General features: G+C 34.5%; 1 protein-coding gene across 1 annotated transcript; it reads right to left on the bottom strand.

The window, feature by feature from the left end:
- Window positions 1–200: 200 nt before the first annotated feature.
- LOC147390695 (uncharacterized) lies at window positions 201–12,144 on the bottom strand. The gene is made up of 9 exons (XM_086457852.1): window positions 11,793–12,144; window positions 10,174–10,644; window positions 8,957–9,131; window positions 6,615–6,912; window positions 6,446–6,518; window positions 5,108–5,198; window positions 4,885–4,964; window positions 4,501–4,765; window positions 201–466 (listed from the first exon to the last, which is right to left on the bottom strand). The coding sequence occupies exons 1-8, from the start codon at window positions 11,856–11,858 to the stop codon at window positions 4,526–4,528; spliced, it is 1,494 nt and encodes a 497-aa protein (XP_086313978.1). The 5' UTR covers window positions 11,859–12,144; the 3' UTR covers window positions 201–466; window positions 4,501–4,525.
- Between the last annotated feature and the right edge of the window lie 4,258 nt (window positions 12,145–16,402).

Below are 16,402 nucleotides of genomic sequence, written 5' to 3'. Positions count from 1 at the left end.
TTTGTTATTGAGATTCGAAGAAGATAATAAATAAATGAGGTTGAAGGATACAAACTTTATAGAACGATTAAATGACAATTTGGTTACTAAATCATCTGACTTTCTAATTTAATCAACTGATTCCTGATCAGTAAATTTTTTTTTCCAAAATTATAATGAATTTGGGGAGTCGTCAAAGTTCTAATGTTTGGACCGTACCATTTCACATAACTTCACCATATTGCAAGTAAAATGAATACAATAAATGTCAGCATGCCCCAAACACACTTAACAATCAGGAAATTTCTTCCATAGAAGGCAAATGTAACACTTTGCTTCATCATCTTTTTTACTCTTTTTTTTTTTTTTTTTTTTTTTTTTTTTTAACTTCTCTTTCTTTCTTTTTCAACCCCTATTCTTCCCTCTGTCATTTCTCTTCAGCCTTGTCAATAAGAGCATAGAACTCAAAGATGACTTTTTTTTGTATCTGAAGAGAAAAACCAACAACGTTAGTGGTATAAACACATAGCAACAATAAAAATTAAATTGTTTTATTTTAAACTGGTAAAAAATAAAAACATCCATCCTTCTATTTCCCAAATCATAAAAGTGATGCATCAACCAGAAAATGCAATTCTCCCCATTATTATTTTTCTCTCTAGACTTCAAAGTTCAAAAATATTTTACAGACCAAAAACACTACCTTACACACTCCAATTAGAGTGAACTTTTAAAATGGAGTCCATATGTGTATGATGAAGACAATGGCGACTATAGAAGTGATGAACTTACAGCTGAAACTGTAACTAATTATGAAGAATAAATGAGTAACCAGAACTTAATGATGTCTTCAAACCATCTTTCTTGCAAGACACAACCCCATCATACATTTATATCCTTCTCAGTAGGGATGGTAATTTCGCCCAGCCCCACCCCCACCGCGCCAGTGCCCCTAATAGGGTCAGTTTTCCACTATTTTAAACACTTTCGGGGCGGTTTCGGTATTGAAAATTAAAAACCAATTAGGTTTCGGGCTGGGGTATGGCTTTGATATACCCTGCCCCGCCAACCACTATCAATAAGTGTCACCTAGATAAGTGATGAGGTGTGTGAAAAAGTGTTCTCCCATCCTAGGTTCAAACCTCCACCCATGGATCTTTTACTTATTAACATTAAAAAGGGGCGGGGTGGGAGCGGGACTAAGAAAAACTATTAGGTTCGGGATGGGTCATAAAAATCAGACCTGAGTTGGTAAACCCGCCCAAACCTGCCCCGTTGCCATCCCTATTTCTCAGTCCCATTCGAGAAACTTTCCAAATTCCTTCCAAGTTTCCCCTAACCACAAACTCCCATCCTTCAGTCAACAATCGCTCTTATCAGCCATCTTCAACCCCAACATTTGTTGCTCCTGAAAAAAAGGACCTTCATCTACCCCAATGGCTGCTTAATCTTCATCGATGATTTTCTAGACTCCTAAATGATCCAGAAACAAGGCTTTAACAGCATTATTGCTATTTTGATCCACAGTGAGGAAGATGAAAGAAGAGGTTCACTAGTAATGAGTGTCAAAAAAATATAGAAAGCAATGGCTTCAACATTGAGCCTCTCATCGAAGCAAATTCCTCTATTGACTTCATTGTATGGAAGATTTTTTCCCTCAACTATTATTTCAGTACAACCACCCATTAGGGTTGAGTAACCGGAAAAGTTGATGCAGCGGCACTTATCAAAAGCTTCCCCAACAACTCTCTCTACCATTCTCATCACTACATCTGACAAATTCATTGTTTCCTACACAAATTTCAAGGGGGGTAGAATATAACATATTTACTACAGTGCCAGAAGAAAATGGAACGGTTGAAGTTGACATGCTTACTATTCTGCCAGATATGGAAAAAGGATATTCGAAATGAAACACTAATTCCTATGGCATGGCGACGAACAAAGAATATGACAAGCTCATTTCTTGTCACAGCTCAAGGTCCCGTAAGGCCGTAATATAGAACTTGAAAAGGAACAAGAAGCCTACCCTTGACATTACTTACAAATCACACCCAGTGTTTTCCAGAGAGAAAAAAAAAAAAGGATGGCATGTTCACTTTTATTCTCTTACACTGCATGGAATATGATCTTATGATCTGTTGATAGGCATGCCATTTCTCGCAAAAATTCTCCCATTTAAGATGTCTCATGAAGAGATGGAAGGATTTTTCAAAGAAAATCCAATCTTCTTCCCCTTTACCAAGGAAGAAAATAAAGATAGAATCTTGAAGAATAATCTTCAATTATGTCACACGGTTGCTCATATAAAAGAAGAAATTGTTAGACATCGCATCTCCAAGCAACTTAAAGATTCAAAAATTATTTACAAATAGAAGAACTAAGAGCAGAACTTGTCTCAACGGTCTACTCTCTTAATCTGAAAGCCTTCTGGGTTGTCATGTTTGAGAAGCTAAACTTCCAAGTAGACAGAGGTTTGATGAAAAGATCCTAACAAAACCAGAGCAATTTAGGCCCTGTTTGATAATGCTATCAGCTTTTGCAACTAGATTCTACGACTGGCAACAACTGGATCTTGTAGCTGAAAAAAGCTGCTACTAAGAAATACTTGTTTGACTGACTCTTGTAGAAGTGTTGTACTGTTTACCAGAAGCTGGTAATTATTGTTTGACATAACTGCTGGATTCTTGTAAAATGACCAAAATACCCTTAAATGTTTAATAAGGCACCAAAATGGACTTAATCAACAGAATGACCTCAATAATACTATAACTATAATAAAATATCTGAACTTGATTAATTTTGATTTAAAAAATTTATAATAATGAAATGATTATTTGATGTTAATATATCTATTATATTGATTATAAATCTTCAAATTTTAACAAAATTTCAATAGCACCTCAACTAAAACAACAGACCTAAAATTTTGTATACCTAATAAAATAATACCTGCATAATCCAACAAATAATATAATTAACATGAACATGCATGACATCCTCCATATAACATGGATGACACCCACCAATGAATATATAATATATGTCATTTTTTCATTAATGTATCATCAAAATTAACACCATCAACTTCATCTACTCTTAGAAATGAATATGCACATCGCTATAATGAATATAATGTACGTATGCTACCACCAAACTCCCACCGAACTCCCAAATTTAAAACTAAAATTTAACAGTGAATTTTTATATTTTGAAGTTTTTTTTGTTTAAAGTTCATAGAATTTTGTCCCTTACGTCCCTGTGGCATAAGATCATACTTTTGGATGCCACAAGGTGAGCTCAACAACCCTATGTAAATGAATATACATGCATTTGCATGAAATCTAGAAAGCTATGGTGTTGGATTAACAATTTGGTAATCCATTTGAGATCAACAATTCTTAAATCTTACTAAGTTAGTAAGGAAAGTTATTCTCACGATCAAAAACTGCACAAACCAATTGAACCACCACATCAATCACCCTTACCCCTTCGCTCCATCGTCTTTGCCCAAACCTCTGCAACCAGGGGTGGATTTAGAGTGGGGGCACTTGCCCCCACAAGAATTTTCCAAGTCCATGAATTAGTGAGATATTGCAACAGATTTTAGAGGCAGATAAAAAAATCTGCCACAATTGTCCCCACAATTTTTGTTTTCCAATCTTAGTTGCCCCCACAACTATTTTTTTTTCACTCTTAGTTGTCCCCACACAAAAAAATTTCTACTCTTGGTTGCCCCCACACGGGCAAAATCCTGCTCCGCTCGTTTGCAACTATCAAACTCTCTCTCAAAAAATAAAATAAAAAAATACATAGCCAAATATCAGACTCATGATGCCTTAATGGCTGCCGTGTAAGTATATTATATCCACATTTTTACTCTCTTCATCATATTTTTTTCTACTTTTAAAATTGACACAATTTTAAGTTGTGGTTGAAGATGTACATCTCTGATCTTCCTTTGGTTTCTTTAATGGTAGATATAATTTACCTTGCCAAGTATCATAGGTTACCCACACATCCCAATTGAGTAATTTTTGTTAACCTATTTTAGTCTATTGATGCGAAGAGATACTGAAATCGTGTAGGGTTTTTTTCTTTCTTCTTAATTCCTCTACAGGTTCATCCTTCAGTGATTAAAGGGATCTCAAGTTCACGAGCTTCCTCGAGTACTTTCGGTCAACAGTTGTCCAATCGGATGTTATCGGTCATAAGAGCCGTCCTTTGGTGATTAGAGTTTTCATTTTGCGCCAGCATTTGTATCCGCAAGTCGGCCATGAATGCTTGAAAGAGGAGATCCGGTGGTTAGTGTTTTAGGTTTTAAAGAAAAAAACAACCGCCAAAACCATGGGTGATTCATGGTGGATGCCTCCGTAACCAAGATGATTAAATGACCCACGAATATGCTTAGATAAGCCACCCATGTTTTTAGGTGACATTGTCTATGTGCATAAAACCAACACAGATGTCCATGTCCAACATACAAAGGGCCTCTAAGACAGTAAATGACTAGGAAAATACCTGTGGAAGTATAGTAAAAACTTTTCTATCCTTGAGTAGGATTTATGTTTTCCATCCTGGCTTCTTGATGCCCAGCTTCTGTTGGTCCAAAATTGAGATTCTCTCTCCGCTGATGTACAACTCTATCGTTTAGCTGACGAGCAGATTGAAGATTCCGACTCATTCTCCATCTCAAGTACTCCACAAGAAGAGAGTTTGTACTGATGGCAATCCCAAACCCAGTGAATGAGGAAAGGAGGACAGAAAGAATGGCATTTACGTTGAGCTGTAAGAAGCACATAAGAAGCAGTAATCTTCTTCTAAGTAATGAACAGGTCAGATCAATCTCAGAGCAATCAAATAGGATCAAGATATATTTAAGAATAAAACAGAGGTCCTACTTACCACAGCATAAAAGATATGAGCAAACAGGATAACAATCGCAAACTGGAAGGAAGCATAAGCCCAAATGTAACTCTTGCTCACTGAAACCGTCAAAAATTAAAACATTTATTCAATTAATGGATGATTTGAAAAGATTCAACCTTTTTTCTCTTTTAGTCAATCTAAGAAATACAAACTGGGCATATGATGATGAAAGAATACACGAGTATATGTCATAACTTACCCATTGTAGACGCGATCATGGATGAAAGGAGACCCAAAACACAAGAAAAAGGTAATGATATGGCAAGAGCACGAGACCGCATTTCAGAAACCTGCTTGCAATAAAAGCGTTAATCAAAATTACAAAATTAATTGGGGAGTAATTAGTGAAAAGAGATGGAAAATAAAATCTGATTCAGAAAATATCCTGGAGAAATACATAATACCTTAACAGCAAAATCTTAAGAACCAGAACTCTAATGCAACGTGGGGCAGTAAAGTACACCATGGAAAATGGGGCCTCTTGGAGACCCAAATCCACAAGTCACGTCAGCCAGGTGATCCAACTGTCTAGAACTACGCCATAAAGACACTCCATTTTATAATAATTGTGTTCCATCGGACATTGTATTGTTTCCATGCTTTGTCACATGCTGCCACACTTTTTCAAACAAATTTTAACTTATTCAAACATTTTTGTTTCAGATGTTATTTACACATTTGTTGATTTTCAAGTATATTAGCTTTTTTATAGTCATGTGTTTCAACTTAATTAAATACACTCCCTCCATATTCAAAGTATTTTTTTTATTTATAAATATTAGCCTTTTATCAGAAAAAAACTGTATAGACATTGTGAGTAGGGGGTTAGTGTGTCCAAGACTAGGTACCAAATTCAAACACTGACACATATGTTCACGTCTTTGTTTTTTGATGGTCAATAAGAAGAGTAAATTTATAGTTCAAATATCACTATAAGCACAATATCAGGATGTTTTGGCACAAATATCTCCACCTAGGAGGTATAAGTCAGAATGCCAACCCGACGGATTATGCCTGGCCCATTGGACTTTTTAGCATAATGTTTAGACAAAAAAAGTTGTGCTCTCCTCAATAGAGGCCAACTGCTACTCTAAAGTGCTCCCCATGTTTTTATTCAATCTTCTTTTTTTCTTTCTTTCTTTTTAATTATATGTGCGTTTTATCATATGGTTGTGATCATCCAATTATGTTGTTCTTTTATCTACATGATTCCCAATATGGATACATGCATGCCATATACATAGCTAATACATGAACATTACAATCTGTATAATTCAAAATTTACTACCCGGATTCAAATTTGTATTTTTCATCAGAGAAGCTGATTGACTGGATGACTAAAATCTGATCAATCTGATTTTTAATTTAAAATCATGCAACAAGTGGCCCATTGATTTGGATGAAAACAATCAATTAGACCATATGCCAATTTGTGTACAACTGACGGAGGACAAAAATATATGGCAAGCTTTGGCCCATTCCATTTTTGAATTATACAATGCCCTTAATCAATATTAATGCAACAAAAGTTCTTTACCAGAAGTTGCTCCAAAAAGCAGAAATAAGCAAGCATGCTGACCATGACAAGAACTGGCACATCCTGCCAGACCCTGCCACACATGGAACAATGGGGAAACATGCGTGAACGCCAATAGAATTGAGACCAGATGGTATATAATGGAAATTTTTTGGTATCAACCACTCACCTATAGCGAGTAACTTCCCTTTGTTGTGGTACAGTTGTTTGATGTCTATTAACTGTCTGAGCATTCTGTATTCTAAGTAATGTTACGGGTAGGTTTTTAACATCTTGTTTGCAAACATCACATGTCTTATTACCCTTTATACTGAACCATTTCACTGCACAATCTTGGTGAGCAAGCGCAAGTTCACCTTTGCAACTACACTCCATCTTAAGAGTTTCACCTCCTTCTCCAAGCTCAACAAAACAAATTCTGCAAACTGCTTCTTCTTCAGGAATATCTTCACCAGAATCTTCGGTTGCTGAAAAAAGTTTGGTGCAAGAAGACATTTTTTTATAAGTGTATAAGACATTAGTTACCAAAAGTAACGGCACAATGATTATCCATGAACAAAATGGAAATTTCATAAAAATGTCATAATATAATATAAATTTTCATTTTCGCACTTGATATTAGTGGGCCATCGTGAATGGATTTTTCTCCCCATTAGAATCCTTTCCAACATTTCTAGCCAAATAAAAAAGTTCAACCTGAGGTTTTGGTAATTAATTAGATGGCCTGAATTTAAAGTTGACTTTGTTTGACAAGAACCAGTTTTTGGGACGATGGTCTCCATGACCAAGAGTCAAGACAGCTCAACATAATCACCTTCTGGAGCCAGAAATGGGAGTACAATAGAGTAGAAGTAAGAACAGAGACTAGAAATACATTCTAACTTGGCCAATGGTCCAAAAACCGATAAAATTTATATTCAAGGCAATGAAACCAGAATGTTCAAATATTACCTGCTATAATACATTATCAAACAGTCAAGATTGTTAAATGGGAGCAACTAGTTGCACACTACCCATTACCAATTGCACTCCATCACTTAAAAATTCCCCGTTGCGCTCTGTTTGGATGATTACACTCCAAAATTAATTAAAAAACGTTGCACTCTTTTCTGTTTCTTTTTTAATTTTTCTTCTTCCTCAACCATGTTCGTAGAAGTTTTTGCTGGTTCAGTAATTTTTGCAAGGAATACTTGGTCATTTCTAAACCATGTTTACAAAGTTGCACGTATCAAAACATTTTGCAAGAAATACTTTGGTTCCAAAGAGAACATGAGAGGAATCAATCAAGAGAAAATAGAGCACAAGTAGAGAATACAAAACTGCAGGAAGATGAACAAACTTTAAACCCTTAAAGGTTATGTATTGAAGTGCAATCAATAGGTTAAAAAAGTGGTTATAAAAAATAAAGAGTTTTTTAAGGTTGGTGTGCAACCAACGATTAGCGGTGTGCAACTAATCGACCCCTTGTTAAATTTTGTGAATTTTGGTGTTGGCCCAATCCAAAAGAAGAACCAATATTGAATGGTAAGGATTAATGAGTGGAGTTGTCTCATTTGAGAAAATCCACTATTGATGGCAGAGAAAAAAGGCAGTAGCCATGGTCGAGAATTTAATTCCCGTAAATTTGATGAAAAGACATTATATAGGTCATTAGCCTGTGTATTTAGGACCAAATATTATTCCAATAAAAGCATGAAAATGCATGGTAGTATTGACTTGTCCTGGCATTGTTTAATAATATTTTCAAACTTGAAAAGATGTATAAATGGAGAAAAAAGTACCATACTACCTATGCATAAGAACCTATGAGACATACAGAGCTGCACCAAGTATTAGAGTATCAAAATTATGGTAACGAAAAAGATAATGAGAATGAACGGTGAAACAAAGATTAAAACAAAAAGATATTAGAAAACCAATTTCATTTAAGCCAGGAAGATCAATCACTAGGGCAGTATTTTTACCCAGCCAGATGGCGAAGCTTATCCATCATTTGTCTCCGTAAACAAGTGTGGTTAGAGACAACAAATTGCAATGAAATATAAACTTTCAACCTAGAACATGTAACAGGAGCGACTGGCACTTTCAATCTCTCTTGATGGAGGAATACTAGATGGCTACTCTTGTAATCAGCTCTGCTCTTTTTCACTTCAACCGGCCTTTTTAAATGATTGTGGGCATTTGCTGAGGAAACATGTAATCAAATATGGAACTAGAAATTTGCATCTAAGTATTGCATATCTAAAGCTCTTGGACTCCATAGCAACTCTCCACAATATTAATTTTGTGTTAAATCCCTCTACATTCTCACCAAGTAATACTACGTCATCAACAAATAACTAACACCAGGAGACCTGATCTTGTATGTATATATATATATATATATTTTTATCAATAGACCTGATCTTAAATATGAGTATACTAGTAAAGATACAACACCATTTTTTATTTTTTTACTTTATTATTTATTTTTTGAGATTAAAACTGCAAGATAAACGAATTAGAGTTTACCAGTGTTCATTACTGGAGCATCATTTGGTGATGCACCATCAAGCACCACAGGACGAGGAGTTGCTGAAATTACACGGATCAGACCACCAGTGGAATCCATCCGTCTTAAGCTTCTGGTTTTAACATTCACTGGAACCGAGAGTGACCGTGTTATATGCTGCTGAATTTCTGGTTTCTGTAATAAGCCAAAGTCCAATTTGAACAAGACTATCATTCAACAAGTCAGAGAAAAAAAAAGTGCTCCATTTAATTAAGATGCAAAGAAACTCATGAAGGATGTATCAACGGGATTTGATCCTCTAGCTCGTGGGATCAACTCTCCTAAAGCCTTTACCACCTTAGCTAAGTGGCATTTAGATATGAATTGATATAAAGTTCTAGGAGGAAAATTTTGAAATCAAGTAATAGTTTGTCAAACAAGACAGAGATGTGAGCATCACATGATACAACCTGTGATGTGAACATTGGTGTAGCCATGAAATATTAGACTGGACACATCTTAACTGTTCGATAAATTCTTTACAAGCCATGACATGTTTTCATCATCCATCCAATAGAAATCTATTGGAGGTTGGGTGCTTATGTCTCCTGTTGGTCCAATTTACTGCAACCCATCAAAGATAATATCCATCAATTGACAGTCTAGATCAATTAGGTATGATCCATGGCTGTAGGCAGAGAGGAAAGCACACTATATTGCAAAACAACTTTGAGGTCTCAAGTCAATTTTATCCACTCGGGAAAAAGGAAAAAAAAAATAAAAATTTGATTATTTGTGGTGCATTACACCATGCTAAATTTTCTCCAATGATATTAACAACAATAAACTCTATTGCCACAAGTATAAACACTTAACGGTAGACGAGTACCCAATTCAAGCTTGAATTGACAAATGAGACAATCCTATCCTACCAATCTATAGCATTGTTCGGAATGTCAAAAGAAAATATGGAAAGTTAGTCAACAGGGGAGTCTAAATCATCTGATAGGGCACCTTTGTTACTTAGAAGGATTCCTTCTTCCTTTTTGTTTGTTTGATTTTTCTTTTTTCTTTTTATTGTGTGTGTGTGTGGCATGGGTTGGGGGGTTCTCAACCAATTAGATGTTACCACTGCCACATATAGCAGTAGGCATAGAGCATGGCTTCCTCATATCCAGCCACAAAAGTATTCCTTGCTGGAAAGAATTTAATAATAATCAGTAAAAGATATACTTACAGAAAAATCAGACCGATCGTCCATATGCCTTTCAGGTACAGACTCGGAACAAGAACCAGCAACTGGCGTAACAGGTAGAGAGTACGTCCGTTTTGTTGATGAACTTGAGAAAACCTTAGTCAAGGAAAACGACCTTGGAGTTGCAGGTTTCTCCATTGGGCCTACTGATAATGGAATCTCCGGGATGAGAAGAACCGTCTTTTCACCGTCATGAGGCAGATTTTTCGTCCTAAAGCTCCGCTGTGGAATCAAATTTTTGACAGAAGGTTTGAACTTTGCTGAGCTCGGTCTTGGAGGCAAGCCTGATCTTGTAGAACTAGGACTTGGTAATGAAGGAATGTCTATTTTTGTACTACTAGGCAATCCATTTTCTAGGGACCTTGCGGGTATTTGTAATGAGGAGAGGTTCGGTCGCCTCGAATGCTGAACTGATGAGGAAGTTTCTCCTCTTTTCTCATTTTGGTCATTAACCTGCAAAGCCATTGCACCCCTTTTAATCATTATATAAGTCACATAATTGGATCCAAAATTCATGTCACACCAAATTTTATACAGTAACACTAACCACAACTTAACATCGTATAAATGTCTCTCATGGACATCAATAAGAAAACAATGTGATTTCAGGATGATAGCACATATTAGAAATAACTGTACAAAATTTAACATATATAATTAAATGCAGCACATGAAGATGCTAAGGTGGCAGGGATCTGTTACAGCAGAGCTTCAAGAAGGAACACAAAAAGTTCAAACAATAGCACTCAAATAAAGTAATATTCATTTGGGAAAATTGTTTTAAATCTCAGATTCCCATCTCGTTTCGTTTAAGAACAACATCTGTCATTTTGTTCAAGTTTAAAATATCGTATCGATTGGTGAAAAAAATGATCCATTCCCAAAACATTCAATGTTCCGGGATCAATGTTTCCTATCGGTCTTGGCCAATACTGATACGCATCGGCATACATTCCGATGCCTTAAAACATGATCTCGTCTTGTTCACAAACGATACCAAGATGATTCCCACTAGTCATCGCTCTCGACCAATTTTCAAAACCATTTTGGGAACCTAAGAAAGGTTGCAAAATAAAAAATAAAAAAAATTAAGAACTCCAATGTAACAATATATCCCATTGACATAGAAGTTTCATGAATTCTGTTTAATCGACCCATTAACTCCCATAACATTTCATCATCTTCCTTCGATACTTCCTCCTTCAAAACCAGTACCAATCTTTTCTTTATTTCCATTAAACTCAGATTTTAATACAAAACATGGATTTGGAGAGACTTTCAGTTTTTAAGTGGGAACGAACATGGTGGGAAATGCTTTTATTAGAGTTTTTTTTTTTTTTTTTTGACAGAATCTGTTTTGAAACTTTTTGACTGTAAATAAAAAATCTCAAATCACAAAAATTCCAAAAAAGAAAAATACTGATAAAACATCCATAACAAGAAACTATTTCCAATTTTACGCTCAAAACACACCTTATTTTATTCGAATTTTCAAATGTAACCAAAAATAGCGAAACTTTTCAAAATTCCAAATAGGAAAAATGAATCCAAGATCTGAGTAACTTTTGGAACGAAAACTAATGAAATTAACAGGAAGAGACCTGAAAATCGGAAGAATCTGGAGTCGATCCTTCCTTGGTTTGCACTTCGACTTCCGAATGTTCCATCAAAACTATATCAGAAATGAAAAAAAAATACAAATTTCGATGAAGAACAAAAAGAAAACCCTAGATTTTCGGGGGTTTGGAGAAAACGAAGAGACGTAACAGTACTTTAATCTCGTAGTTCTCCACCAAATTCAATGTTGAGAGCGAAAGAGAAATAAAGAGTAAAGAACATTAGATGACTGACACCACCATGATAACGTCGGACGTCAAACTAAAAATAAACCAGATTTCATTAATTTCTCCTTTAAAATATACGAAACGATTACCGGCTGCTTCGTTTCTTATATTACCGGCTGCTTTCGTTTGTTATATCAACTGGATTTTTGCGCATTTTGAAGAATGTTATATTCTGTACGAATCGTGCTGGAGTAACATTCGAATTGATATCGTTTGGTACATTCGTGTTCACAGAACCATAGATGTTTCTCATTTGTATCTCGATGAAAAGCATCTATGGTTCTATAGACACATTCACGCCCGTAACGTCTGAAACAATGTCATTATTAAAACATCACGAGGAATGCTAGCTAGAACTTAGGATGTTGGCTGTCACTCTCTTACTTTTGAGAACACGTGGGACCTTTTTCACCTTGAGAGTTTCTATTGCCACACCAACTTTTGCTAACGCCATGCCTAATGTGTGCTATTTATTCATTGTTGGGTGATTTAGGTAAGTTGAATCTCCATAGATATACCAACGAATTCAATGATTATAAGAGTGATGAATTTACTTGAAATGCATGTTTTGAAAATTAAAATGAATAATATTTTAAAACCAAAAATTGGATATAAATTGGAGACATCTTAAGAATTGGAGTGGCATTAGCAAAAGTTGGGGGGCAATAGAATCTCTTTTCACATTTTGAAAAATAGTTTAGATGCCCCTATTTTTCTAGGGGGTGTTGCGAAACCTTAGTCTTTTCTTAAAAATTAATAAAAATGACTTAAAAATCCTTGTTTTTCTTACTGATAAATCTAGTAATTTTTTATTTGTTGAATAAAATGATGATGATGATAACAAGGATGGTGAAGATGATGACATTGGAGTCAATGATGATCGTGAGGAAGATGATGATGAGAGCACTGAGGTCACTTTTATTGATTTATAAGAAAAGACAGAGTTCAAATTGATAACGACATCGGTTTGAAAACACAAGGGGGCATCTCAAATATTCTCAAAAATCCTAAGAGAAAGAAATCAACAAGGTATCTAAAATATTTATAGAATAACAAAGGGACCACGTGTAGAAAAAAGGAGAAGAGTGACGGCCACACTCCACGCTCCTTAATTGTACTGTGGGACTAACATTTGGTAATGATGTACAATTAATAAAAAGAAATTCATTATAGAATCTAAGAATTATGATTGGGTACTTTAAAATTTCCAGAATAATTTGATAAACAATAAAGAATATCATTTCAAAAGTAATATAGAAAATAGGTCTATTTCTTATTAAAAAAAATAGACCTATTTTCTAATCCAAAAAAAAAAAAACATAATGACAACAAAGATTATATATATGGGGAGCATTCAAAGGCCCTAAAAAGAGTTAAACTTGTGCCAAACATTTTACTCTCCCTCTCTCTTATAATATATATATCATCATAACACTTAGATCAAATAAATGAGTTCTCACATGCAATTGATTTGTCGTAGTGAACGAAGAATAAAGAATAAAAAATTCTAGTTTCAAAGATTTAGATGTAACTTCAATCTATTTCGATGATTTGTGACAACGAAGGATGAAAGAATGACACATTCATATTTTGAAGTTTAGTCGAAATGTTTGATCTTGGTTTATGCATTTTAGGTATCTCGAGAAGATTATCAGTTGCAGAGGTCGAAAGGTCCAAAAATAAAAAAAATTGAAGTGTCGAGATCAATGTTTGCAGTGTCAATATTGACATTTTGAGACGTTGATCTTAATGTTTGAATCATTGATCTTGACACTTCAAATGTCGACGTCGATAATTCAAATTTTCACTTTTCTAGCTCAACACTAGATAGATCTCTGAAATATATGAAATGTACTACTAATACCCAAAATGGTCAACATGACAATATAGTTGATAAGAACATCAAGTACACAATTGACATACGCCTCACTCAAGATAATCGATTGTCACAATATTTAATCGGTTTGAAATAAGGGGTGTCAATGGATAGTCAAAATCAAAATTCAAATTTGTATTAAAAAAAATGGATATTATACAAGATTTCGGATTCGAATTCAGGTACTTTTTTAATATTCGAATGTTGGTATGTCCAATCCAATAAAATTCAATTAAAGAACGTGTGTATATATTTGTGTCTCAATTGGCTCATGTTTTCTATTGTGATTTTTATAATGAAACACAACCATTAGATCTTTGTAGATCTAACTATGCCAAATGTGCCAAATCAACTAAAATTCCACTTATTAGATTCCATCAAGCTGCCAAGTACCAACCCTTCTCACTTTTATTCCTCTTTTAACACTAAAAAATTCAACCCCAAAACCCTAGTGCAAGAACTTCAGTGATGACAACGTGAGTCGAGTTCTTTGACAAAAGCTACAATGAAGATTTTCAACAGTTTTCGCAAGTCGCATTTCTCTCTCTCATGCTCAAACTCAAGAAAAAAAATCCTTTGATTTTTTTACTTAGTTATCTCACATCTTCGACCTCAATCTTGGATTTTTTTTTTTCCTTTGAGGTGTGGAAAGTGTGATTTTTTTTTTTTTTTTGACATAGTTGAAGATGAGCGTTTGTAAAAAGAATAGGATTTTGTTATGTTGAAGGTGAGAGATGTCAATTTTGTTTTAATGGGTTTGAGAAAAAACCAAGAGTTCACATTTAAATTGAATATCTGAAAGAGTAATCGAATTTGAATTTAGAATATGATTCTCAATATCCTTTGAATTTGGATATTGATGTTTTCTTTTTGGATTCATCGGTATTCAATTTGATTAGTCTCCGTTGATAAACCTATGTAAAACCCAATCGTTGTTTTCCTGTTTTTGTATCTATTCAAGCAATTAACCACAATTGGGTAACCATTCATTCGACTCAAATTGACTGTTTGACTAAGATCTTAAGACAAAGATCAATTATGTTGGATATTCATTTGATGACTATAGTCTTAAAATGATCGATAATAAGTCCAAGGGAAACTCCCTTGCTTCTATAGCCAATATAAGATAAAAAACAAACATTGAACAATATTTACTCTCTACAAAGACTACTTTTATACATTCGTTCTTCAATAAAATAGAGGGGAATCTTCTGAATATCAGGATTGATGCTAATTTTCATGTGTCCCATATCACCAGAGAGACTAGACATCTCAAGTGTTATTCTAGAGTAACGGGTCATTGTCGGAATACATAGCAAAAAACTGTTTTTTAAAGCTATTTACTTTATAATATTTTCTTTCTTTTTAAATAAGGTACAATATAACAACACTCAACATGACTTCCATGACAAGGACAAAAGCATTCAATTAATCCCTCGAAAACATGATTGACATGGCATTGCCAATGACATTAAAATCATTTGAGTCACTCATCACATGCTCCATCGACGAAGAATGTCCAGTTTAACTATCTAACGTTCAATTTAAAAACCATGTTTTTGTTGGATCGTTATCAGGGGTGGAGATATGTAGGGACGAGTGGGGGCTATAAACCCCACTGAACTTTTTGAAAATAAAATAAGATACTGATTTAACTCTTTACATTTTGATCTATATTAGAGTAATCCCTGTTTTTTTTTTCTTTCAAATTAAAAAAGCACGCAACCATCCGACTAACCTTACCAAGTTTGTAAGAATTTCACATGGTCCTTGGGCTCACCTTGTGATATTAAAAAACATTGATGCTTCAGGAATGTAGAAGAGAAAATTCAATACATCTTGAATATAAAATCCATTGAATTTTAATTTTAATTTTTCAAGTTATGTGAAAGTTCGGTAACCGTACATTTTCAAAACATTGGATAAACCCAAAAATGATAGTTTTTTGAAAAATAAATAAATTTGGATCTAAGTTTTTCGATGCAATTTAGAGGGCTTTGGTGTTGGATTGCTAATGTAGCAATCCATTTGAGTCAAATGACCCTCAGTAGTTAGTAAGACTTACAATCTTTACTAAGTTAACAAGGAAAATGTTACTCAAAACTATAAACGTTGATTTCACCCACCTATGTATGTTTTGTTATTAGATAGCCCTGTTTTTCTGAAGCTGGCCACATACATCCTTGGCTGGGCCCATTGAACTTAAAAAAAAAGAGAGAGTAAAGATACCCTAGCGCTTTTAAATTGATGACGTGTGTCCTAGGTCTTGATATTCTCAGACTCGTTCATACTCAAAATTATCAGATTTTTTTCCCAAATTTTGTAAAGTTTTCAAAATTAGGCATTAGCCGATTAAATCTATGAATCAATGATTTATCAATTAATAATTGAATATGGTAAAAAAAATATCCTCCACCTGAATATTTTGTTTTCTCCATCATTGAAATTTAAAAGATAAAATAGGGATTTGAGGGAGGTTGATAATAATGTG

This window comes from Akebia trifoliata, chromosome 11 (assembly GCF_017979445.1).
Source record: "Akebia trifoliata isolate Shusen 1 chromosome 11, ASM1797944v1, whole genome shotgun sequence".
NCBI classification, from domain to species: Eukaryota; Viridiplantae; Streptophyta; class Magnoliopsida; order Ranunculales; family Lardizabalaceae; genus Akebia; species Akebia trifoliata.
Note: the sequence above shows the minus strand (reverse complement) of the source record. Positions and strands in the feature narration are given on the sequence as shown.

What these genes read in the sequence shown, in the direction of transcription:
- LOC147390695 (XM_086457852.1), bottom strand. Translation starts at nt 11,858, where the DNA reads ATGGAACATTCGGAAGTCGAAGTGCAAACCAAGGAAGGATCGACTCCA. An exon ending in AGGGAAGTTACTCGCTATAG is followed by an intron (nt 6,519 to 6,614) that starts GTGAGTGGTTGA and finishes CATGTGTGGCAG; the next exon opens with GGTCTGGCAGGATGTGCCAG. An exon ending in GCTTTTTGGAGCAACTTCTG is followed by an intron (nt 5,199 to 6,445) that starts GTAAAGAACTTT and finishes TATTGCAAGCAG; the next exon opens with GTTTCTGAAATGCGGTCTCG.